Source organism: Lagopus leucura, unplaced genomic scaffold (assembly GCF_019238085.1).
Source record: "Lagopus leucura isolate 7727_CA_CO unplaced genomic scaffold, USGS_WTPT01 Super-Scaffold_100016, whole genome shotgun sequence".
NCBI lineage: Eukaryota > Metazoa > Chordata > Aves > Galliformes > Phasianidae > Lagopus > Lagopus leucura.
Genome location: NW_024962270.1, coordinates 9,872,791 through 9,898,579, shown reverse-complemented (window position 1 = coordinate 9,898,579; position 25,789 = coordinate 9,872,791). Strand labels below are relative to the sequence as shown.

Genomic DNA, 25,789 nt, shown 5'->3' with positions numbered 1-25,789 from the left:
CACACATCTCAGGCAACAACAACATGTACAAATAGGAGAGTCCTCCCTGAGGTACAACTTTGAAATCCAAAACTTGGACATCGTAACTGGGGCTCTTGATTCAGTAGCCCCAAACCTCTCAGACCTTATGCAAGATGTGGTGCCACCCATCGTAAATCCGGTTTCCCTCATCTCTTTACTGCAAGTAATTTTGCCTGTCTTATGGAAGCTTTGCAGGGTAACCTTTTTGGAAGTGCCTAGGAACAAAATCTTGCTTTATGCACTATGGGTATGCACCATGCATTTTTCTCAAAACACCATTCTCTGATTCTATGATTACCATAGTAGCACAGACATTAGTTGTCCTAGATTCCTAAATATTTGTATTGTTCTGTGATTCTTGAAAAAAAGAATCATAATGTTGCTCTTCACCTTTTGTGTGCAACACACAATTTATTCTTCTGCCTCCAAACAAACAGTATTCCTGTATTAGCAGTGTGGTTTAAATTGGATTCAGTTTAAATAACTCCTCTTCTGATGAAATTTCAGCTCCAGGCTTTGAGAGCTGATGCTCATACCTATCCTGGGAACCTGGGAACACACTGTTGGTTGGGATGGCATTGCTTTATGTCCCTTATTACTAAGTACTCAACACAGAACAAAGACTGTGGAAGTAAGAGTTTGGGGCAGATGCTGGTGGCATTGCTTTGGGATGGCAGGCATGGCTTTCTTCTGGAGCAGCAGTTCTTTTCTGACAGTCATAAGAAACATGGATTTTGGGAAGATGCTTTCAAAGTAATTGAGCTGTGCAGAGCCATTAGGAAAATTCAGGAAAAGCTGCAGAACGAGATCTGAGACCTGGGGCTTAATCGTGCTTTAACAGCCATGAAGGTCAAAGCTGTAAGTGGCAAACGCACACTGAGCCAAATCAGTGACTAAACAGATCTGACAGGATTGAAAACGCTTTTTTGCCCAGAATTAAAATCATATTAAGCAAAACTAAAAGTTCGAGTCTTGTGTCTTAGCACTGTTTCTTAATAACAGAGACGATCTGCAGAGTTAGCCGGGATCTGTTTGGTATTAGTGAGTGGTACCTTTCCCCATACATATTTAAAGGCCAGAGAGTGCAATGATTTTAAAGTATAATGGTAACATAAGGAACTTAATTTACAGTGGGAAAAATACATTTTCTAAAAGAATAATAATATGTGATAAAGATGAATTTCATGGTTTGGCAGCTCCGCTCCCTGATGGCGAGAGGAAGGGGAAGAAAAAATAACCCTACTCAGGAGGCCCTTTTCAACACTACACACATATTAAACATCTCCATAGAATATTCAAAAATATATATTTAAACAACCAAACAAAAAACGTCAGTGCTGCTTGAAGGAAATCACAGCGGCTTTCCTCCCTTTGAAGTTCGCTGTCTATAGGAGATTAAATTTGGAAGCAGAGGATGTTCTAAATCTGTCCGCTCGCCTCGCTCACCTCTCGTCCCACAGCCGCACCTCCGCCCCTCTCCACCCCGCTTCCCCTGCGCATGGGAAGCCGCCGCCTCGGCTCCACGCGGCCGTCGGATCCCCAGACGGGCTGTGCTAGAGGTGACTTTCTGGCTGCTGGAACTGGCACACGGCTCCTGAGAGCGTTCCTGTGGGAGCGGCGCTCAGCATCCCATCCCTCCCTGTGCCCTGCTGCTCCCCATTGCAGGGGAAGACTCTGTGGGGGACAGTTTTCTCTGCAATTCAACAGGGAGATTTCAGTGGAGATTTCATTTCTCTAGCAGCTTGCCTCGAGGTAAAGGACTGCGTTTGAAGAAATTACCAGGGGAGAGTTTAGCTGGTACACAGGAGAGCCGAGTTGCCTGTAAATAAGGGGATAAATCAGGGAGCTCCAAGGCCCTGTTTAGGCTCATGTGACTCTATTCCAGCAGCGAATTTGGTTGAAGTAGGCTCACGTAAGATGGGGATGTTTCATTTTTATAGCCAAGGAGAAGGTGATAACAGTTATCCAGGCCGAAGTGATAAGCTATAAATGGAGAGCAGCCTTATCCCCCCACTTTTAATCCCTACTGACAAAACTTAAAAATAGAGATCTGCTAAAGCAATAAGGCTTGTGCTGTCCCTGTGCACGTCTGCTGGAAATTCGCCATCGCTTTCTGCAGGAGCTGGAGCTCTGTATCAGGCCTCTGTGTTCCGTGTGTTGGCTCTCAGGAGGAGACGCCCAACACCCAGGAGAGGCAGAGCCCCTCAGACCAGAGCCAGGCATCACGAATCTGCGTTCCCTGCTGGCACACCACCTTCAGCAACACAGCATCACATCTCATAACCCTTCCAGAACAGATCATGGAAAAGGGGCAGCGGCAGAGGCAGCAGGGCAATGGAGAGGCACATCACCTCCTGGGCAAAAGGCAGTATTGGAGCTAGGAGACCCATGTTCTTTTCCTTATTCTGAGATAGGCATATTTCTGAAGTGGTTCTGAAGCTCTTTAACTGAGCAATTACATCCCTATTGACTGAAGAAGCCCAGAACCCTAAATTTCTATTTTTACTCCACAGACCATTCTGCAGCCTTGACATTCAGGTGTGGCTGCTGCTGAAGGAAGCAGTAGCCACTTATTTCTAAGATCAAAACTTGGTTTTAAGTTCTGAAATCAAGCAGAAATGGGCAACAGTTCTGAGAGGTTCACAATATAAAATTGATAAGCTTTAATGGAGGAACATCAAACTATGAAATGTGAAGAACATTTGATAAACTCAACCGAATCCCACCAACAGCCTTATGCACAGTTCACCACTAATACACTGTGATGGCAGTGCTTCCAGATGATTACTGCCTTTTCTTTTTCTTCTGAAACATACCTAGCTTCATCAATTTTATTTTTCACATTTACCCACTGTGATGGCACTGCAGACCTCTGAATTGTCTGAATTTCTCCAAACCAGCCACTTACCTTGGTAAGTATGGGTCTGATATCTGGAGAAGTGACTTGGCAGGGGATAACAACTGTTTTCTTAGTCTTTAGAATGTAGATGATTTTGGGATGCTCCGGGTGAAACTCCACAAATGGATTTCTGTCGTCTGCAGAGAGAAGAACACTGGTTTGCAGAACCATTCCTTTGCTGATCAGAGCCCACTGTTACACATGACAGGACATCCAGTGACATCTCGAATATCCTATTTTTAACCTTATTTTGCTAGTTTGTAGCACAATCATATTAAAAAGAAATAAAAATCCTTTTCCTATCCGTTCCCCACCTGTAACAATGCAGTTAATAACTGGCTCCACAGGTCTCCATGGCACATGGGTTAGTTCTTTCCTCAATGCTCTGAATTTCTTTCACAGCTGCTATTACACTGCAGCACATCAGAATTCCACAGCAATTAAGTGTTACCATAAGGGTACAGATTAACACAGAAGTAACTTGGTCACACCTTTAGAGAACTGTAGGATTATCTACAGATTTGCCACAATAAATCAGACAGGATATACATGTATCATAGAAATAAATAAGAATCAGAGGTAGTTTAATTTAATAAAGCTTCTGAGCCTTACTGATTTTTCATTGTATGGATACAGTGATGGTCATCAGAAGATTAAAAGAATGTGAGACCATCAAGCAGTCAAGATTTTTGTAAAAAAATTCTTTAACTTGATATCCTACGGTATAAAGTTTCAGATGCCATTCAGCTAATCCAGAGCTGACTACAGCATGCAATGTAGGCAACCAGCCATTTTGCTTTGGATTATCCTGTTGACAAGACAGTATATGGATGCCATACAGTAACCTCAACCTGCCTAGAACCTGCCTCTGAACGAGCCTTGCATCCTCCTGCTGTGTTTCCTTTCTAATTCCTGATGTAATATTGAGGGATTTTTATAGAGTAAAAAAATCCACTACTAATTGCTTGGAGGATCTAGCTACGCTCTTGTGGCTCCTTGTGTCCCCTCTTTGTAGGACGCTGGTCTGAGCTGCCTGCATGGAGTGCAGCATCTTCAGTAAATGCTGCTCACTGTCCAGATGCCTCGTGAACACAAAAAGCAAAGCCACAGGCTGTGTTTAGGAGTCTGATCGGTGCCATTGCCGTGCTCTGCCACCACTGTTCCAGTCCAGCTGACCACGACCCCTTTGCCTAAGTGCATTCTCTCACTTTGCATCTAGGGCTGTTGTGGCAGCTGTTCTGTGATTAAAGAAAGCCTCAGTTGAACTAAGTGTTAGGGTAAGGCTATCTGTGTGTCCCTTTAGCCCCTGTATTACTGTATCAGAGCTCTCTCCTTCATCTGTCAGAAGAACTGAGAATGTTCTTAAATCTCCAGGAAAAGATGATAAAATATTTCTCTAACATTTTTAGCTAGTGAGGAAATAGCTCTGTAATTGAAATGTTCAAAATTCCAAGTACTCCTTTCTGAGAGTTCTCTATTTTGGCTGTTATTGACAAGGGGTTCAAATAAATGGCAAAAGCCTCCCAAATTTCTCCTTTCCAGTAACCCATGTGTTGGCAAACAGTGTTTTGCTTCAAATCAAGGGGGATCCATTTTCTGTTTAAAACAAGTGTTCACACTTTGGGCAGCAGGGAGCAGTTGTATTCTGTGCTGGTCTACCTGTCATTAAATAGGAGTGAAGTGCTCAAGTATGTTGCAAGGGTCAAACGCACTGCATAGAAGTGCTACAGTTATGTTATAGCTGCCAGTTTACACCATTTCACTTAAGTGCGTTAAATTAAGCTTTGATGGTGAGAGACTTTTAGGCTTTGAAAAGAGAAAATCTGTCACTGGCTGGGCAGCACATCCCTCTTCACATCATCTCTCAGCTCTGGGAGTTCTGATCTCCTGCTAGAAATCAGTGCTGCTTATTGGTGACCTGTAGAGTAGTTTGAATGCAGAGTGTGAGGTTTGGATTTGCTTGTCCATTCCAAAATACAACTCCACTGGCAAAGGAAAACAGAAGTGGTTTATCTCACTCACTTTGTCTTTGTTACCCCACGACTGTTAACTTGTCTGGGAATAGGTCATTCATATGGAGATATCAGCGTTCATTTCTTTGCTAATGACAACAGTCCCTGCTTAAGGAATGCCATGGAAATGTGTGGGCGCTCTCACTTGGAATCAATCTCAAAGAACAAACGGGATGTGGAGTTGGAGTTCATGCTCTCCACAGCCCAGAACAGTTTTCCTCACAAAAAGATGAAGCGTGAGAAGTAAGGACTGAGGCAGGATAGTGGGACTGTCGACTTTTGTACTTTCGATAGCTTAATTTTAGCTGAGAATTGGAAATAGGGTTCTTAGCAGATGAAGTGTGCTTCAGTCATGATGGAATCAAATGGTGGCACAGCTTATCAGAAAGGTCAACACTGACAGAGTTGTTTTACAAAAGGACCTGGATCGCTGTGCAGGTACAGGAGCTGTGTGCTCAGCGTGGGGAGCTGTGATAAGAGGCCAGCAGGGGCCCTGCAGAGCTCTGGCTGCCCGCTTTCTGATCTGAACGTGAGGCAGTGAAACTGAAGACAAAGACCAGAAATCGGGATGAAGTCTATCATTTCCAGCAATGCCTTTTCATGTCAGCTTCTATTCCATGCTATTCATTTTTTCTGACTGCATCAATCTATTAAAAACACGTACTGTGGAGGAAAGGCACTGTAAGAAACGTTGTGAGAGATACTAATTAGAATGAAACACAGACCTCTTATCTCCCCACATTTAGGAAGTTTCGGAAACACATCTGAACTTTTTGGCTAGGCAGGCATTGGATCTAATCAAGCCTCCAGCTGAGAAACCTGATCTCGTGCCTACAGCTTTGTAGCTTGTTCCAACCCCTAAAACTAATATGAAATATTTACACTCAGTACGGTTTGTCTACTGCAGTTTCCAAACAGGTCAACTGCATTCTTCTATTGAGTTACATTGCAAACATGTGTTTAATGTTTGTGTGTGAACATCAGTGCTGCTTAGTGCCTCTGCGGTCTTGCTCTCCAGCTAACCCATGCTTGGAATATATCAAATGTGATGATACATTCACAGGCAAATTTAAAGCTTATGCAAATAGTGGGAGGCCCTTTTACTTCCAAGAAGACCCTGTCCTTGGATTACTTCCTATAGGAAAAAATCTACTGAGAAAGTAGATTTGCATTTCCAGTGAACAGTGAGAGTACAAAAAAGTGTTAGGGGAGGCACATTCGTATCTATTTCTCCTCTTATGGGCAAAAAGAGAACAACTGCTTTGCCCTGGGACAAAGGGATGAGACAAGAATATAGACCAAGAGGAGACTTGCTAAGAAAAAGAAGCTTTTGGTGCTAAACTATTCACAAATCTGGATCAGTTTTTGACTAATTCTTCAGCTGAATTTTAAAATATTTGTGCCATTGTTTTTAGAAGGAATTTCACTGTTTGTAGGAATTGAAAGATAGAAAGTTTGAAAAACAGCTATTTAAAACAAACAGCAATGTTTGTTTAAGAAGCAAAAAAATCAAAAGAAGGTAGCTAAGCAAAAAGGTTAAATAATCCTAAAACATAGGAAAACACTGAATTATGCAATAATTGAAGCACTTCAGTCAAAACATAACACAATTTCTCTGAAGTATTTCCTCTCCACAGAAAACAAACCATTCCTTAACCCCGTTCTCCTTCATCATTTCTCCTCACCTCCAGGACTGACGTCTGCCAAATTTTCGGCATCACAACAGAACTAAAAATAATCCACTAATTTAAATTGTAAATGGAACAGATACTCATAGTCGTGACACTGCTTAATGACTGAAGAACACCTCAGAGGGAAGCATGAATTCACAGCCTATACTGCATAAGCTATATTTCATTCCTAACTGACTCCTAATGGCTGAACTGACGTATGGCTGAATTGCCATATGTCTAGACAGTTGCTAGAATTACACTGTCCCAGAGCATAAGCTACTGTCTGAACCGAAAGGCAAAATATATACATTCAGCCTTTCACATTACCACTTAAAATCTAGATAGGGCTTTAAAATCTCCTGGCAAATATCAGCAACAAAAAGCAGCTCTGGGTTACAGGGACTATTGAGCCCCAAAGAGGACCAGTGCGCAGAGCAGCAGAGCTGTGCATCCTGCAGTTTGCTGGGGCTTCATTCCAGCTGCTCTAACAGCCATGAAAGCGGGAGCGAGCCAGCTTCTCTTGCTTTGGACAGGAGAGGCTTTGGACAGGAGTGTTTCCCAGGCAGCTGGGCTGCTCATTTAACAGATAAGCAAATTAAAGTGGCTCAGCCTGGGATCTTAACAAAATGACAAAGAATAAATACGGAATAGGGAACGAATCAAGTGCTAGCTGATACTTTTACAGTTTGCTCAGAAAAAAAATGGAATCCTTCATGAAACTCTTACATGGGTCAGACTGACTGGCACAGAAAAATGATCTGCTGGACACTGGGAGTGTCACTGCCAGCTTTACAAACACGTTCCCCACCGTCAGTTAATCAGCAGGCAGTTTACTCACTGTAAAAAAAGCCTCAGAGAGGCAGAACTTCTTGAAACAAAAGGGACAGGGTCACTATCCTTTAAAAATGATAACCTGGGCCTCAAGGAAGATCTCAGACTCCAGATGGTGGAAATCAATTGCACTCAACTGTCAAACTGGGAAAGCTGTGTCATGGAAAATGCAGGTGCTGTCCTGCAATGCAAGGCTTGGAAGCCCTGCTCTTAGCAGCGCTGAACTCCAGGAAAAAAATTCTTAGCGAAGAAACACTTGATGAAAATAGCTTGGCACATCTGTTCCTCCTGAGATGGGAAGGTAATATGCCCTATGAATCTTACCCATAAGAAAACACCCATAAATTCCCATAGGACAGCTAAGAAGAATAATTTACTGCAGGCTGCAAAGCTCATTATATGTGAAGAAAGACAAGAGCTGCAGCACGTGAGTGACTGATCGAGAGGCAGAGGCCCCTTTCTCCAGCCCCAGGCTGGCCGGCCCTGCAGGTCAGTGGTGGTTTGCAGGAAACTGCGGCCAGGTCGGGTGCTGCTGCTCACCCTGCACAGCTTGGGGGGAACGTGCAGCAAACTGAGGGAAGGCAGGGCAGCGGGGGAGGGAGCCGGCAGAAAATCAAGCACACTGCGCACAAAGCAACTCAAAGGTCAAGTGCCTACAAGAACATAGCTTTCCTTCAGGCAGAGAAGCCCTTCATGTTTAAATTCTCTTTCTGCCCAGGACACGATTAATTACTGCTGGAGATGAGTCCCTTCTAACTCAGCCACTTAGGCAGCGCACAGCTTGCTCCCCAGGCCTGGCAGGGATGCACTACACCCCTCCACTCAGCGTGCTGTGCGCTCAGGATCCTTCCTTCCCAGCACTGCATCCCCTGTGTGTTCAGAGCATCCTCCTGAGACGTGTGCACAGGACTTTGTACAGGGCGTTGAGTGCTTTTCATTTCTGCTCCTGTTTCGTACATCGTGAAGACAAATTGTCTCATGGCATTTGTATCACATCTAAACCTGTGGAGATAACATCACCTCTCCCTTCAGTTACCATCCACCAGCTCACAGATGACACACACTAAGTGGCCTTTGAGGGCAGTCACGTTTCATGCACCACTGTTCAATTCTTTCAAATTCCCAAAAATTCTCAAGTTTCAGCTGGATTCATTCAGTCCAGTCTTCAGACCACGCACTTAGCTTCTCACTTTGTTCCTGCTGAAAACACAGTGAAAGTATACACCTTCCCCGTTTCTCTTCTTCCTTCAGTAGTATCTTACAAGAATAGAGTAACTGGAAAGTCTGAGGGATCAGTTTCTCAGGTCTTTTGGTTCGTTTTTTCACATGAAACCCCATGAGTTTTTTCTTCTTCAAAGCCAAGAACACTCAAAACATTCGTAACTGTTATCAGTTAAGTGACACTTTGGTCACGGAATTTTGGAAGGCATTACAAGAAAATTGCCTGACTTGCTGCATTCATCCTGGTAGCCTATCGAAGCTTCCAGGTGCAGAGGTAACATCTAGAAAGTCATCTTGTTTTGAAATTGGATCTTTGAAAATAAAGGACTTTTCAGTTTGGCAGGCAAATGAAAAGAATCAGTGGTGGAATGTTTAGATTAAACAGAAAGCAGAATATTTTATCTTTAGGCAAAACAAAAGTGACTGCTAAGCCCCCAGAAGCCATTCTGAGTCAACATGAAGCATTTTGTTTTGGTCAAATGAAGTACATTCTTCCTTTGCAGATTGCCATTAGAAACACAGGAATATTTGTAGAGAAAAATATTATTTTATAAAATGTTACTTCAAAAATTGTGCGAGCAAAATTCCTTTCAATGCTGAGCAGAAAAAAAAAACAAGACAGAATGGATTTTAAAAAGTCTCCATGCATTGGCAAAAACTATGTTTCAAGTGTCAGATGAATGCATGAATTCTGATTACCCATTATACAAGACTTTCAGCAGACACAGAGCTTGTAGGACACATTCCCCTACTGAAGTCCCATCGCTAAGAACTGATCTCCTGTATTAACTGCAGCCAGCTGCTCAGCTGGGGTAAGGCTCAGCAATCAGTGATTACTGGGTGGAAAACCAGTGAGGAAGAAGAAGTGGGGGAAATGTGTTTGTGATTTTGTCTGTCAGGCTTTTGTTTAGGAATTCTGTATGAGTTTAAAGGAGGAGGCAATTACATCTTGCTGCTGGAAGTCAAGTGCTGTCACTGACAGCATGCCAGAACGCAATGCTGCTTGCTTAGCATCATATCTTGCAAGGCTCCTCCACTTGAAAGTGGAGGAGTGAAGTTTAGGATATGATTTGAAGATACTGATTGTCTTGATTGAGAATTGAATGCAGCTCTTTTTTCCCCTGTATCCAGTCCTTTATCCAGACCTTTATATTTGAGGAACAGCACAGAAAGCTCTGCATGTTGACGTAGCCTATATTCCCACACCATGTGGCCCTGAATATGGAGCCAGACCCTTCCACCAGTCTGAGAGACAGCCAGCTTATCTGCTGGGATGCATGCTGAGCAGATGGACACCACGTGCCTGTCTCAGCTAGCTGAGTGTCTGGCAGCACGTGTGGCTGTCTTGATGCCTCCAGCGTGAAAGGAGGAAGAAATGTGACTCCAGCATTGGTAATATCTTCTGGAGAGCAAGCCAAAGCCCAAGTCAGGGCTGCTTCTCACAGTCAAATTATCTCTGTGAACTGTCAAGAGAATTAAGGAGGCAGAAATCAGCTTCAAAGAATGCTGAAACAAAAATATGGTCATGTGAAGGGTGCTTTCATGCATTTCCATCCTCTTTAGATTCTTCTCAACAAGGAATTATGAAAGAGATGGAGCTTCATATCTCTGGGCTGTGGCATTTGATAAAGAAGGGACTGTGGCTGATGTGACACTCAGCCCTGATGCAGCAGTTGTCCCTCCTGCCTTCTCTGTTCTTCGCAGCAGCAGAGGGAGATCATATCCTTCCCTGTGATGCCGTGCTGCCAGAGCTGATGAGCAGTGAGATGCACGCTATGATAAGACAAGCTGCTTGGATACATCCACTGCCATGTGAACCACCAGCAGCTGGCTGGGCCTAAGCAGGAAGCCAGTGTTACAGTGTTCACCAATGGACATGTTGAAAGGGTGAACCACACCAGGCATGAGCAGCTTCTGCCCCATGATATCAGACCCTGCATGGCAGCCAGCACAGATGTACTGCGCATGTATATACTGCTTGGTGCCAGTGGTCAGAGGAGGTGGGACTCGCTGGTTTTGGAGTAGTCTGTTGAGCATCAGCCCTATCGTGGCCCTATTTATTTAAAGAAGCAGAGTAGGATCTTTGCCTTGCACAAAAAGTAATAGGGAATGTCTGTTCCTGAACTCCTGTTTCCATGTCTTGATGTCCACTACTGTTCTAGCAAAGCAGGACCACTGGTGTGTGTGGACAGGAATCAAAGCACAGCACGGAAACTTGGATGAAGTTCTCTAGACAATATTTTGCAAGATGTGACTGGCTCCAATTACCACTGTAGGACACACAATTTGCTGACGAAGGAGAGCAAAACAGAACAGAACCCATTTTCCTTCCCGCTCCTCAAGCTGAGTAGTACAGAGAAGTACAGCAAACCCCATGCTGCTATATGGAGCTGAGGGCTGCGAGGAAATCACCGCCTAAGCCAAGGTAGCACTGGGCTGGTGCAGGGCACTTCCAGCTGACACCCTGGGGACTATCAGCTGTTTGCTGACAGTATTTCAAATACAAGAGCTGCAAGGGCTGATTTCTGTCTAGGCTGAGGTGTGGAGAAAATCTTTTTGTTTCTGTTTTCCTCCATCTGTGAGTCATGTTCAATTTTATACATGCCCTAGGAAGCCCAGCAGAGAGGGCTCTCCGCGTTGGAACATGAGATAGGAGTCTGCCCCTTCCTTGGGCTCAGGAGTCCCAAAGCTTGAAATAAATGAGTACGCTCCCCAGGAAGACCATTTGCTCGGGAAGGGTAATTGCAGAAGGCAGAGCAGAGAGCTGGCTGCCTCGCTCCCCTGTCACTGCAGAGCCTTTCCCTCAGAGCTGCACTGAAATTAGATGAGCAGTTAAAAACTTCCTGATTATTTCTACTCCATCCCCAAGCTACTTTGTATTTTCAGTGAGGAGATGGGCGACAGGAGAAGGGGATTGTCTGCTTTTTAATTACAATCCTCGGGACTTGCAGCTGCAGCAGGAAGTGAAAAAAGGCCTTGAGAACAATGATTCAGGATTGAGGTCCTGAGTGCTCCCTCCCTGCAACCTGGCAGTGCAGCTGAGGCACAGCACTGACCGCTGCCTTCGGTCCCCATGGGCTGCCTGGTGTGTGGGGGTCACGGCCTGAGTGCACGGGGGAGTGCTGCTGCATGCCAGATTCTGGCAGAGCTTAGAAGCTCCACCAGGGAGGCTGTAAAAACAGAAGCAAGCACAGGAAATAATAGCCAGTAAGCTGGGCTTCCGATACAATCATGTACTCATTTTGGTGTCAAGCAGCAGGCCAGGAATGAAGGGAAAAAAATACCATTCCTTCCTTTTTTGGCAATGCTGGCTTGTAACCTCAGAAGAATCTCCAGCCTTCAGGGCCTGGCTCCACATTTTCTCACCCCACCTGGCTCGGTGCTGCAAACAGCCTGCCCAGCCATGCTCCTCCGCAAAACATCCCAAGATGGCTCTGGGGCTTCTGCTTCTTCTGGTGCTCAGCAGGAGCTGCGAGTTTCTTCACTTGGAGACAACGGATGGGTTTCCTAGGGATGCCCAGAAACTGCATGTCGAAGCTCCTTAACAGGGCATGTTTAAAAACTGAAGGAAAGGATATGTTCTGAATGCCTCGCTCAGCCCCACGATACACTCTTGCTGACAAACAGCTTTCTCATCCCCAGAACAGCCTGCTGGTATTCAGCAAACACACAGGAATTACAGGGGAAGAGAAGCCCCTCCTGCATCCACGCTGAGGTACAACTTCACCTCCCCAGGGCCGAGCAGCTGCTGCAGGCTGGCAGGTCAGAGCCCAGAGGCGGTTGCAGGCTTATGGGCTGCAGTGCTGTGGTGGGGCTGCGTTGTGGGTGAGCAGCTGTCTTGGGGGGACACGGTGCAGAGCGTCTGCTCACTGGCTCACCTGTGCATGGTGCAGACTGACTCACTTTCTGTACGCTTCCTTCAGCAACTTCTAAAATACACTAACTCTCTTCTGAGAGGGGAGAATCTTTGAGGGTGATTTAGAGCAAACTGCCTTGCCATGCTGTTTTTAAGGGGAACATTGGCACAGAACTCTCAGGCTAGCAAGAGGACATCCTGTGATTTTTTTTTAGACTGACACTGTTCCAAGTGCATCACCAGCAAACATTTCATAACTTGGGATATTTTCTTAAGATATATACTTAGGCAGTCCCAAAAGATCCATAAGATTTCCTGCTCGTGTTCTCACCATAGAGTCATGGAGTCCTGGGTAGCCAGCCATGGCACTGAATCAGGATAGAGAATTGAGTTTTCAATGCACTGTTTCCTGACGTGTAGGCATTGAGTTGGATTAACAATCTTGGATGTAGGGCATCTGAGTGGTGCATAATGGGAAAAGGAAACAGCTCAGCACAAGAACTAGGGTGGATAAAGAAACCAGGGCTTAGAGAAACAAGGGGAAAAAAAAGAGAAAGGAAATAGAAAGGGAGAAAAAAAGTGACTACAGGAACTAACAAGTAACACCAAAAAGCCACTTTCCGATAAGAGGAAGACTTGCTGGGAAAGCAGGATGAGGGCAGAAAGGGACTATTTACAACAGAAATAAAGAGATTGGAAAATCTTATCCACACGCATCACACAGGTGTGTTCACCCAGTACTTCCGAAATTTAATTCAGTCGTGTGGGCAGACCACGTTAGCCAAACCCATTGCATCTCTAGTATTTGCTTCAGTAAGAGGATTCAATAGGCCATTTTTCACCAAAAAAACCCCCATCCAATGTGTATAATGCGGCCATTTGGCTTTGCTAAGTACGTCCCACAGATGTGAAGGACAAAGCAGTACACAACTGTGTAGGAGAGGCAGGAACCGCAGAGACTGTTGTCGGGGAGTTTGATGCCTGAGGAGGAAGAGGACTTGGGTACTGAGGGTGAATCTCAGGAAAAGCACTGTGGTAGCAAAAGCCTTAAAAGGTCTTAAAAGGTAAAGGAAGGAAAAGACATTTAAAGAAATCAGTGTTCACTTACTTGGAACAGAAAAATAGGCAGGACAACCTCGTCTTCAAGTGATAGAATTGAATGAGATAGCCAATTTCTGGCTCTTGTACTTCTGTCCCCATGAATTAATTCATCTGGCCTGAAAACCCAGGCGTATCCCAGCCTGTGCAGAGTGCCACAGCTGTGCGTGCCGGGTTGGCAAGGTAGGATTTGTGCAAGCATCGGAACCGGGCTGCTTCTTGTAGCACTGATTTTACATTACAAAAAGGCATAAAACCAAAACCAAAGGAAGTTCTTACCTTTAACAAACACATAAATCCTGGCCATGAGCTCCTCGCTGGATGGGGCGTCGTCATGAACACAGGTGAGGTACCCGGTGTCGCTGGCCGTGGCGTTCCTGAGGAGCAGCGTGCTGCAGTTCTGCCCGCTGCTGTTGCGGCAGCTGCCGATGTGCACGCGGGGGTCTGCCTGCTGTGCCTCCCGCAGCAGCCAGCTCACCGGCCGTGCTCCCCTGCCAACAGCACAGCACAGTTACAGCGGGTCATGGTTCAGGCAGAACGTGGGCTTCCTTCTGACCCACGGCTGCCAATGTTCCTCCTGTTCCCCCTCTTGTCATTTGGAAACGAATGATACAGGCTGCGGGGTGCTTGGATTAGCAGCCATAAGAAATTAAGGGTGCTCACACCACACTCATGCAGCAGAGCAGGGGAAATTCCAGAATTTGTAGCAACTGTGGCAAGCTAACTCCTGGAGGAAAGCTTAGTTTTCATTTTAACAGACATCCTGAACTCCAGTTTGTTTTTCTACCGCTATGTTTAAGCCACTTCAAACATTTAAAAGCACCAGATAAAATTATATGTTTCTTTCAAGTTGGGGAATTTGCATATTTATCTGCCAAATTAACTTATACTTTCCTTTAACTGTAAGGCTGCATGGAGAGAGAACATTTATGTAACTTCTCGTCACCTTTCTTGTTTAATCAGCAGTGACTCGATCTCGGTTTTGTGAAGGGTCTGCAACTAATCCAATTACAGATCTTAGAATACCCGCTCAATACGCATCTTTTTCTATTCACCCCATCACAGCACTCGGCACATAAAACCAGCAGGGCAGATAGACACACCGTGTCACCCATTCGTGTCTTAGTTATGATCACAGCTAGTGTCAAATGCAATTTTGTGTAGTTTACTGTCAAAAAGCAGGGGCACTTTATCACTTTTTAAAGGACTCAGAGAGATCTGGTGTTCCAGGTCAGCAATAGGCCCTGGTTCTGCTGGTTGTGTTGTGGTAAATGCAACAGGCACACCATAGCAGCTCCTGCAGCTCTGTCCTGCTTGGGATGAACTCTGGGGGCTCTGAGGAAGCCTAGCACAGGCTATACACGCTCATGCAAAGAAGAATGTGATCTTCTTGTAGCAGATTGTTTTCTGCAGGTCAGTGCAAAAACTGGTGGGGGGCAAAAGTGGTGGTCTGTGGATCCCAGTGGAGGAAGGGGTTTGGGTTCACAACAGAGGAGGCCATTCTTTGCTTCCATGCCTACAGAAAGGCCATGCTATTCCAGAGGACAGGAGCTCACTACAGTGGTGAACTCCCATTGATCCAATGGCATTTGCAAAGCAGAGGAAGGAGCAAGAACCCCTGGATTTTCCCAGCTGAGTGTCGCCAGGAAGAAATCCGGTCTAGACATGTCTGCTCCATAAAGATGCCTGTCCTCAGAGTATCCAACAAGCGTGCTGTGTGAAATTTCCAGTAGCTAAGAACTCTGAACCCCTTCTGTGCCAGTGGCTTTGCAGTGGCGCAGTCGGTGCACTACGGGAATGCTCTTGCCAGCAAGTCCAGTGACAAACAAACATCCTCTTGGCTCTGATTCTGACCGTCCTTCTGTCGCCTTCCTGAATACAGTGAGGAACGGGACCTAGGTCTGGAGGTTATTCCCAGCACGTAGAAGAGTGAGAGCCCCGGGCAGAGTGTGGATGTTCTTCCTGGTGAGCAGCTCACCCTGCTTCTTGGATCCACAGTGGGCTTGGCAACCCCGCCTCACCCGTCACACTTCCTGTCTTTCTGAGGGCGGAAATACCTTCTTACGGAGACATCCCTATCCAGTGCTCTTTCCCAATCTACAAACGTCACCAGTGATGTAACAGCCACTTCTGTCAAGAAATGGGACTCCTGGCCCCAAACAGGAACAATGGCACTTCATGTTCATAGAACCATTGAGGTCAGAACAGACCACTAAGATCATCTAGTCCAACCATTGACTCATTTGTCTGCTAACCACGTCCCTCAGTGCCACATCTACCCTTATTGAACACCTCCAGGGACAGTGATTCCACCACCTTCCTGAGCAGCTCATTCCAGTGTCTAAAGACTCCTTCTGAGAAGGCTATATTTCCTAGTACACAATCTGAATCTTCCCTGGCACAACTTGAGGCCTTTACTTTCATCCTATCACAGTCATCTGGAGAAGAGACAACCCCCACCCCAACCTCCTTTCAGGTATTCATAGAGAGCATTAAGGTCTCCCCTGTGCCTCCTCTTCCCCAGACTAAACAATCCCAGTTCCCTCAGCTGCTCCTCATGAGCCTTGTGCTCCAGACCCTTCACCCTTCCAGACCCAAGGTTTGTTGCTCTTCTTTGGACACAGGCATCACCAAGCCTGGTGTCTATAGCAGCGGCTCTGCAGAGCAAATCAGGGGGTTCGCAACTCTGTGCTTCCTCACATGGACCTACTTTTTCCACCTGCTCATTTTATACAGGTGGAAGATGAAGACTTTGACCACTGCCTTGGTATTTTCACATATTTGGCAGACAGGAGTCACAGCGATAGCTGCAGCTTTGGTCAGGCTGCCAAAAATCAGGAAATCCTGGCCAAGAATCTCAAATTAATGGAGTCTGCAGCAGCTACCTGCCTGTACTAATTCCTTGCACTGAGACCTGAACTCTGGAAGCAGGCAGAACTCCTTCAGGGCCAGCATTTCCCCATTTCTTAGGTGGGTTTATTGCTTCACATCCGTAAAGCAATTTCAGATCACAACCAGGGCTACTGAAGTGCTGATAATTTCTTCATCTCTTCGTTCATCTGGTGATATGAGGAAATCAGTTCCTACTGATCAAAATGGCAGCGGATGGAGAACTGCTGAGCAGCATTGATTCAGTTGGCCTGGAGCAGCACACAACTCATGTCCACACATCATGTTTTATGAAGCACTGCACTGAGATTTTAAAGGACTTTAAACTTTATTGCCATGATGCTTGCTGCTTGCTAAGCTAAAAATACCACTGTAAGGTTGTTTTGACCTCATAAGCCACATGGCTAATTGGAGGTATTTGGAGGAAAAAAAATGCCTTACACTCCAGAAAACATCAAAAATGTACACAGACTGAGTCCATCTACCCTTCACTATAAACACTGGATTAGTTAGACCAGGAAAAAATCAGAAGGGTTGTATTTATCAGCATAATCTACAGCTGAGATTCACCTTCCCATTGTTCTTTCTCACTGCCTTCAGTGGTTGCAAGAAACCAACAGTATACTAGCTACACTCAAGGAGACTCTGCAAGAAGATGTAAAAAAGTGTAGCATGTGTAAAAGAAATTGTGATTGTCTGGATTACCTTCAGCCTTCTCTATTACAATGTGTGCTGAAGGAACCGAAAGGCAACTTCTCACAGCAGCTTGGCATTTAAATCACATTCAGAACAAGTGGAACACCTACGTGCACCCCGGTCAGAGACCCTCTGTGTGGCCAAGCAAGTTAATTTGTGTCCTGACAGAGCAGAAGGAGCTCAGGCTCTTCACACTGACTGCTCAGTTGTGTCCCTCCCAGCTGTGACAAAGCTGCATTCCCCATTTCCACATAAGTCACTGCTGATGTCTTGCTCGTTTCTTGCATGGCTACTTTTTATATATTATGTCAAGAATTGAATTGCTGCCAGAATTCATGATCTGTGGTCTGGTTTTTAAGATCCTTGCTTATCTTTGACTTAAAGAATATGTATTCAAACAGGTCAGGTCTTTGAATATACACATACTGATTGGTGTTTATTTAATTGTCATCTTCTGGGCTAGGCAGTATTTGAGGTTAGGAAGTTTAAGCTTATATACACATTTTTGTCTTTATACATATGTATAACTATATATATATATAGCCATTTACTGATGGACAGGGGGTAAAGAGTGATTTTAGCTGCAGAGGAATCAAAGCTGCATCTCTTCAGGCAAAAGTTTCCAGCCATGTCCTTAAGCATGCACTCCCCTTCCATAAGCTTTGCTGTGTGCTGACTCAGGACTTTGCTTTGGTTCATTTATGATAAAAAGAATGAAGTGGGCCGAATGCTGACCAAAGACTTTTCTCTCTGCTTTGTTTCAGCCCAACAAGTTCTCCTGAGATGCACCCGAGGGAAAGCATCGCCAGTTGCAGATCGTGGCTGTCCAGCAATCTTTGCTCCCCCCTGCCCAGAAGCCGTGCTGTGCAAGGTAATCAGTACAACCGAGGGCATCCAGCACTGCTGGAGCAATCCTTACCTGCATTTTATTGTTAGAACTTCTCCTGGTAAGATGACAATGTGGTCTTTTGCAATGCTCAGCACTGGTTTCTCAAAAAATTTGTCCTCAGCAAGACCTGACCCAAATAAAGAAGAAATAATTGTTAGGCAGGCTATTCACCATGGTTAGAACATGCACAATACAGCTGAGGAAAGCTTTTTGTTTTGTAAATAGTTCCTAATTTGGGGGCCCACACAGGGCTTTAATTTATACTGATGCAATTCAGTTGAGCACAGAATTGCATGGTGCCCACTGAGATCCCCTCTGTTTGTTTTTCTTCCCCTTATTCACCCCTTTCTTTTTAACACCGAACACCTGCATTTCTGCTCATAGTCTTCCTGCTTTTCTTTAGAGCTGGCTGTGTTACTGGGTTACTACAGTTTCAGGACAACAGATTAATTTCAAAAGAATTTTACATACAGAACTGGAAAGAATCAGTCTGGGAAACAATCTGATGTACGAGGTCGTATATTACTTTTCAGTTAATAAAACAGTAATTCTGGGAAGCAACTCTTTGATTCTCAACTGTGAAGCATCTGCTGCATTAAATGCAAATTAAAAGCCCACTGTTTTCCAAAGCAATGTTCACAAATAGTGCCTTTGAACTAAGTGGCAAGCTGCTTCCTTTGAGGCCGTTGGGCTGTATACTCTGTAAGGCAAATCTGCAGAAGTGTCTGCGCCACCGTCCCCAGTGTCAGTGTCATGAGGTCCGTCAGCTCAAGAGTGACAGTGGTCTTTATTGACAGCAGTGTCAAGGCTGCTCTCATAATCGTCATCATCTCTTGGCACAAGGAAGGCCTTCAGGACAGCCACCCTTCCAAAGGCAGATACAAGCACTGAATGTGATGAGATATGCCCAGCCCCTTGCAGACAGCTGTTTGAAGGGGGGCAGCTTGTGAGCCTGGACCCATGGCAGTGTCAGCAGCTGAGCCACACAGGGGAGCTGTGCAGGGGAGCCGTGATGCTGCTCTGGGGCTGAATCCACAGCCACCACGCTCTGAGCACTCCTGACAGCTGGCTGCAGAGTGCTGAAACTGCCCTAAATGAGACCCCTATCTGAGTGTACATCTAGGGCGATATTGTTTTCAGAAAGTGAAACTGAGAAGAAGCAGAAGTGAGGCAGGCCAGGCTGGTTTCCTTGTCCAAATTCAAAGTAACATAATCAAGGAGAGGAGAAAACAGGCTTAGATAAGTATCTCAATTTACAAAGGTCTGACATTAAAGCTTTATGTTTTCTTTTCCCTCCTGCTCTTCAAATCTACATCTTCTCCTTTGCCTTGAACTTGATAAGCCAGAAATCTATAGCTGGGCTTATAAGAGAGGCATTATACTCAGCAGAATAGTGAAGATAACATATCTAACAAAAAAGAGACATAAGGGTTTAACTTTTCAACTGGATGAAACAGTGATTTTCTTCCCTTCCACCTTCCACCTCCCTTCTCCTCTCATCTTTTCTTTGCTGGATTCAAGTAAAATTCTCTTAGCTTGGTATATTCTCTCAGCATGGAGAGTGAATCACTCCCGCTTCAGAGAGCCTGGCTTCTTCCAGGAGCCACTCAGACTCCCATCAGAGGCTTAGTGGAGGCCAGCTCATCACATGATTCCAGAGCCTCCCCAAAGGCATCCTGCCCAGCCCACATGTTGCTCAGCTCCCTCCAAGAGCACACTGAGCCTCCCTACAGACCTTCAGCTGAGGCTTCACATCAGCCCTGGCCTCTGCAGAGACTTCTCCACCCCCAGTTTTACATAACTGTTGACACTGTAGCTCTCTCTCTAATGTGTTTTGCAGAGTAAGGAATAAATTGATGAATAAGAATATAGAAAGAGTAAGAACATAAGAAATAATAAGAATAAAAAAAACTTGTGGAGTCTGGCCAGGAAAACTCCCCCCAGTGCAGCTGCGTGTAGCATGGTCCTACCTACAAACTGCTGTTACATGCACGTGATGCAGTGGATGCTGGACAGGGTTATAGGGTCCCAGCCCTGCTGTTCCCTGGTGCTTTAAGAAGTGCAGTTGTTCCTAAACACCTTCAGGATGACCTGTACAAGGTGTAGCATCGTGATTGGCAAAGAAGCAACTGGAAGAAAAAAATAAGGCAAACTACACAGGAGGAGACTACTCTGGCAAGTACATCTTTGCTCTTGAATCTGAGTCCTCTTTGTATTCTGGAAGCACCCTGTTTGCATGAAGCATGGGATGAGGTTCAGTATGTATTATACACAGACAATCCCAAAAATGGCCAACACAGATTTGAAAATGTTTGGCAAGTGTCATTGAATTAGCTAGCTGAGGGTTCTTCCAGTCCTGTGTAGTTTTTACAGGACACAGCTGCAATCCCAATCCACTCTGGGCTGTTCACACTCTGATGACTGTGGGGCCAGGCCTGCTCCAACTTAGAAAATCCTGGGGTTCTGACTAATCCTTTCTTTGGTTCCTCTGGTGCTGTCAATTGTTCCTAGGACTTATGGGGGCTAAGCTGGCGTCTCAAGCTGTCCTTTGAACAGGCCTGGCTTCTGCCAGGTCTGCAAGTGCTGGAGGGGTCTGGGGCAGTGGGCACTGCTGTGATGGGAGCTTAACGCAGTCCTTGGGCTCTTACAGCTCTTGAGACTGTTTTTGATAAAAGAAGGAAAAGTATTTTTCAGTTATTCTGTTTATACATCTGAGGTACTTCTTTCCTGAAGTTTATTTTGGCTTCTGGAGCTGAAGAAAAGAATAAGCAAAGTGTAATTTCAGTGCATTTCTACCCCACGGAGGACAGAAGGACAAAATTCCTCTGCCACACACACACTGGGTCGCTGCTGCCAGGTGACAGAGGGCTTTTATAAACACAGTGTGTGCCCATCACTGGCATGCCTGAGCCAAAGCTGAGTGGATTGAAAGAAAAACATTGCAGGGCAAAACCAAGCAAGCAGTGCTGGCAGAGGTTGTGCTGCGCTGGGTGAGCAGAGCTGGAACTGGCAAGGCGAGGCTTCGCAAAATGTTCAGCCTCCGCTGCTCCCTTCAGAGCTGGATTTCAATGTTGGAGGCAAATTTGGGGCTTGGATACAGTGCTTTTCCTTCTCAGAATGTTCCATGAATATTCACCATTTTACTGCATTTCACTTATGTTTTATGGCTTTAATCATTAACTGTCTTCTCAGAAACCAAAAATTTTCACAGCTACAAAGCACCAGTGCCATGGCTGACCCTGCCATTCTCTTCATGAAGCTGACAGTGTGCAGCATCCTTCCTTAGACTTCCAATGTCGTTTGGCATACGATGCTAGAGCGATAATGCTGTGAAATCAGGAAAGAGACTATTCCATATTGCAAAGGTGTACATAGGTCTTTGCCCAGCATCCCCTCTTTAAGTCAAGGGTCAGGTATGTTCTTTATGGCGACTGATGCGTAGCTATGATATTAGATTCCTGCTCTTGATTCCTGGTTGCCAAAGCAAGCTGGTTAAAGCAAGGCAAGCATAGTGCATCATCTAGGAAGATGAAGAGCCCTGAGCCTGGGCAGACCCTCTGCCCTGGGTCCCACTCACAGCTTCTGTTTCCAAGATCTTGTTCCTACTGCCAGTTTAACATTCTGCTGTTGTTAAGAGCAGAAAACCTCAAACACAGCAGAACTGCACAGGTCCCTGTGAGGGAAATGTGAAAGGTTGACTGATACATTGTCCAGGGAAGAAAAGTATATTGAAAACTGCTTTTCCTGGGACAATCTGATTTTGTAGCCCAGCCAACATGAAGCCTGGGAGGATCCCCAGGCACAGGACGACGTGTGACCTCCTTCACCTCTGTCAGATGTCTCTCTCGGTCCCACTTGGCTGAGGGACATCCCTCCCACACTAAGCAAATGCCTGATTGTTCATGCTAGGGACATGGGTGAGCACAGATAAAAACTATTTTTAGTCTCTGCATCTTATTGTAACAGTCTACCTTAGAGCGTCCTTTAGGCACTGTAACTACCCACTAGCTATGCCAAAAAGAGCACTCACAAATGCTTGTGAGATTGAGTGTACCTAGGTATCACACGCAGTGACAGCTAATGTCGATATGATATCTGATTAACAAATCCACATGCCTCTTTTGGGCACTGTGGCACACAGACGATGGGAAAACTGACAGAGCAGCAACAACGAGCACCGAACCTCTGCATCAGATGACAAAAAAAATGATTGCCAGGCGAAGCGCAGCCTGCTGTGCTGACAGCTAAGTGAAGCAGGTTAGACCAGGGCCCATGAGCACCGGGCACACAAATAGTTTTTTGCACATGACTGAACTCCGGGGACCATTCATGTGTGTAAAGTCACTCTTATGCACAGATCTGGGCCCTAGGACACATCAAGTCTCATTAGGAAGGACTGGAAGTCACAGCTTTAGAGCTGATTTTGGTAGGCAAAGGAGAGATACATACACAGTATTTAAAAAGCTTTTTTTGTTGCCGGCAACAGGTTGGGAACACTTCTGTAAGCCATGCTTACCTTGGAGTGTTTCTGAAAGTTAAGATCAGGAGCACCCTCTGTGCTCTGAAAGTGTTCTGTGGGGCCACTGGGGGCTCTAAGAACAGCACGCATGGCCCTGCTCACAATAATAAGGCACTCATCAGTCATGTAGATGACGAGCTGCCTGCCAGGGAAGCACTGATGATAGCTCAGTCTCCCCAGGTGGCCTTGTGTCTGCAGCACTGAATGACACCGAGCGACAGTGTGCTTTCCTCAGATGCCAGGGTGCTTCATCGCAGCACGAGCACATCTGGAAAGCGGACAGGTGCCAGTTTTGCATTTTCATGAGTACATCCCCAAGGAAATCCTACTCTCACTAGAATTAGAAGGTTCAAGGATTCAGTGAGGCGCTGCGTGTTTTTAAACCAATGGCCTGTAATCATTTTCAGATTTATCTGAAGGTCATTCTCTATGAAAAGAGAGGAAAGGATGGTACTGATAGCAGTATGGTATCACTTGCAATATTTGGTGTGTTTATTAGGTCTTTATTCAGAATCCACATTCATTTCAGGGGCTGTAAGTGTCCTAGTGACAGCAACAGAAAATCTGATCATTAGTCTTGAGTGCAGGAGACATCTAGCCCAGCACAGTGAGAACAACCACAAAGTAGAGTAAGTGTTTAAAGATAAGATAAGGCATTGGCCCTTCTCTTGGGATTTGTTCCCACAACTTTTCCTCACAACCGGATGCATAAGCATTTCCTGATCAAGTGGCACAGGGTCACTCTGGTTTCCTTCTGTAATCAGCAGAAATGCTTCAGCAAGGCCACCTGATTGCTTTGTGTGCTGATGGTTAGAAACCACGGTGTTAATTAACAGGAACTTGACTCTGTTGGAAATCAAAACACAGCCTTTTGAGTTCTGCTACACCTGCTCAAAGGCAACTCCCTGAGCTTGCAATGCCACGTGCTTGGCTTTCCATGATACGGATCGCCATATCAGTTGCAGATTTATGGAAAAAGGCCACAGAAAGCAACTCCAGGTCAAGACTGTTTGGTCTTTGGTGGCAGCAGCTCATTAATCAGGGCTATTGTTCTCCCTCTGATTTCACAGAGTATGGAGTCCCAAAGAATGACAGAGATATCACTGCCTTGGGCTTATGCTGAGTTATGGAGGGGGCATGTCCTTTCTTTGTAACTGCATGACAAGCCCAGAACTTAGATCTACAGCCCTAAAAAAAACATGAGATCTGGGAAAGGAGGTGGCAACATCTGCAATCTTCTGCCATGCACTCAGGCACAATTTAAAGTATTTAGGAAATGGAGTAATCTCGTGTTGATGGAGAAAAGGCTGGGAATGTTGTTATTTCATGATCTAAATTATGGCAATTCCTCTGGGAAAGAGAAGACCTGGCACGTCTCCATGGTTAGCAAGTATGCAGACATGGTGGGAGAGAGGCACACTCACACAAATGAGACCATGCTATGTGCTAAAGACTTCAGGAAAAAAATAACAAAATATGTGAGGTATGAAACTGTCCTTGCCTTTCCTGATAAATGCTTTAGGGCTGCAGATGCAAGCGTTCCCAATGATTCCCAGACTGGATTGCCTCATTGGAGCTACAGAAATAGCTTTCATTCTTCCCTGACTTGCCCATCCTGAGGAGGCAGCACATCCTGCAGGCTGTGAGCAGGAGGAGCCAGCACAGACAGCAGCCCACCACGCTCACCTTCTGCCTGCCCTTCGCCTTCTCCCAGAGGACTCAAGCTGCTACTCTCTCTTCAGATACGAGTTTGCATTTCTCTGGAAGTGATTCTGGCCAAGATTTCTCTCCTTTCTCCAGATCACTGGGTAGGAAAATGAGAAAGTAGAAGACTGTCCTGATCTGTCTTCACATTCCCTGTGTCACTGTGTCAGCTCAGAACTTTTACTGCAGGTGAGCTCCTGGGAGCATATCTGTGTATGGATGGACAAATCATTTTTATCGCATATCAACTCAACACTTCTTCATAGCTACATACAGTAAAGTGTGGATCAAGTTATGACTGCAGCTTGTCAAAACTCTACACTCAATTCTCTTCAATCTAGTCAGAATTGCTCTAAAGAGGGTAATTTGTATGCAGGGAGCACTTACTTAAAAAGTTCACATGTTATAGAAGGAAAATTTAAAAACACTTTTAATTAAATTACTTTATTATTTTGAGTAGCTATCAGCAGATTAGTTCATTTATCAAAGGTGACATGTAAGGCTGAAAAGTCAACAGCAGTAATTCACAGACTTCACGTGTGTCCATAGCGCAGCACTAAACGTCGCGTTCCCTCACACATCAATGGGATCGAATCCGGCACCTCTATATTTCTTTCAAACTTACTTGTTTTGCACAGCTGCAAATAATGTTGTGCTGACTCCATTCCAAGAACTATTCCCCAGCCTGCTCATGTGTGCTGAAAGAATCAGTCACTATTTAAATCTATCTTGATTTGAGCCAGGACCTCTAATGAAAAACCAAGCAGTAAATCTCTACTGATGCAAGCAATGATTTCTCTCTTGTTCCTATCCAGTTTTTACACTAGCCTTCTAACCCACCATAAAGGTGCTGCCTGTATCCAAGATAAGAGCAAAGTCCTTGAAACTAGATATTCTATTAAAGAGAATGGACTTCTTTAAAATTTAGAGCACTGGTAGAAAGTCTTCTCTACTATTCTATTTCGTAACTTTCTAATATTTTTCTACGGCATTGCCAATAACCATCAGATCAAAAAAAAGGCCAGTAATTTAGGTGTGGGTATGATATGGTCATGCATATTTTTTCACTTGTTAATCCCACCATTACTGCACATCTCTCAGCAGACTGGAGGATGCATACAGTGCTTCCTGTACTGTGGTAGCACTTCCTGCAAGTGGACATGGTGTACCACAGCAATACTACAGCTGCATGCAGCTCAGTCTGTTTGCAAGGCATCAGGCAGGGAGAATGTGGCGTGGTTGATTTCTCTGCCTTCTCTAAAGGCAGTACATTGCCTTTAGTTCCATGTTTAGAAGGGATTTAATAACCCACACGTGCACCAGCTCATGATTCATCCCAACTGCCAGTAGAGGTCAGGCTCCAGGCCAGCAACACAGAATACTAAGGAGGAATTTCCCGTAGGTTGCCTTAAAAGTTGCTAATATCAGAGACCAGCAGTGATGAATATTTTTGCAAGAAGTCAATAAAGTTATGCTGGTTT

At 45.1% G+C, this 25,789-nt stretch overlaps 1 protein-coding gene across 2 annotated transcripts in view; it reads right to left on the bottom strand.

Annotated features, from left to right (window-relative positions):
* Positions 1–25,789, bottom strand: part of LOC122183032 (vascular endothelial growth factor receptor kdr-like) — a 119,721-nt gene that overhangs the window by 71,454 nt on the left and 22,478 nt on the right. For both annotated transcript variants that reach the window (XM_042876764.1, XM_042876765.1), the window contains exons 2-4: positions 18,116–18,212; positions 13,891–14,102; positions 2,930–3,057 (exon numbers count right to left, since the gene is read on the bottom strand). In XM_042876764.1, coding sequence (XP_042732698.1) covers positions 2,930–3,057; positions 13,891–14,102; positions 18,116–18,212 — 437 coding nt within the window. The remainder of the gene's footprint in view (positions 1–2,929; positions 3,058–13,890; positions 14,103–18,115; positions 18,213–25,789) is intronic.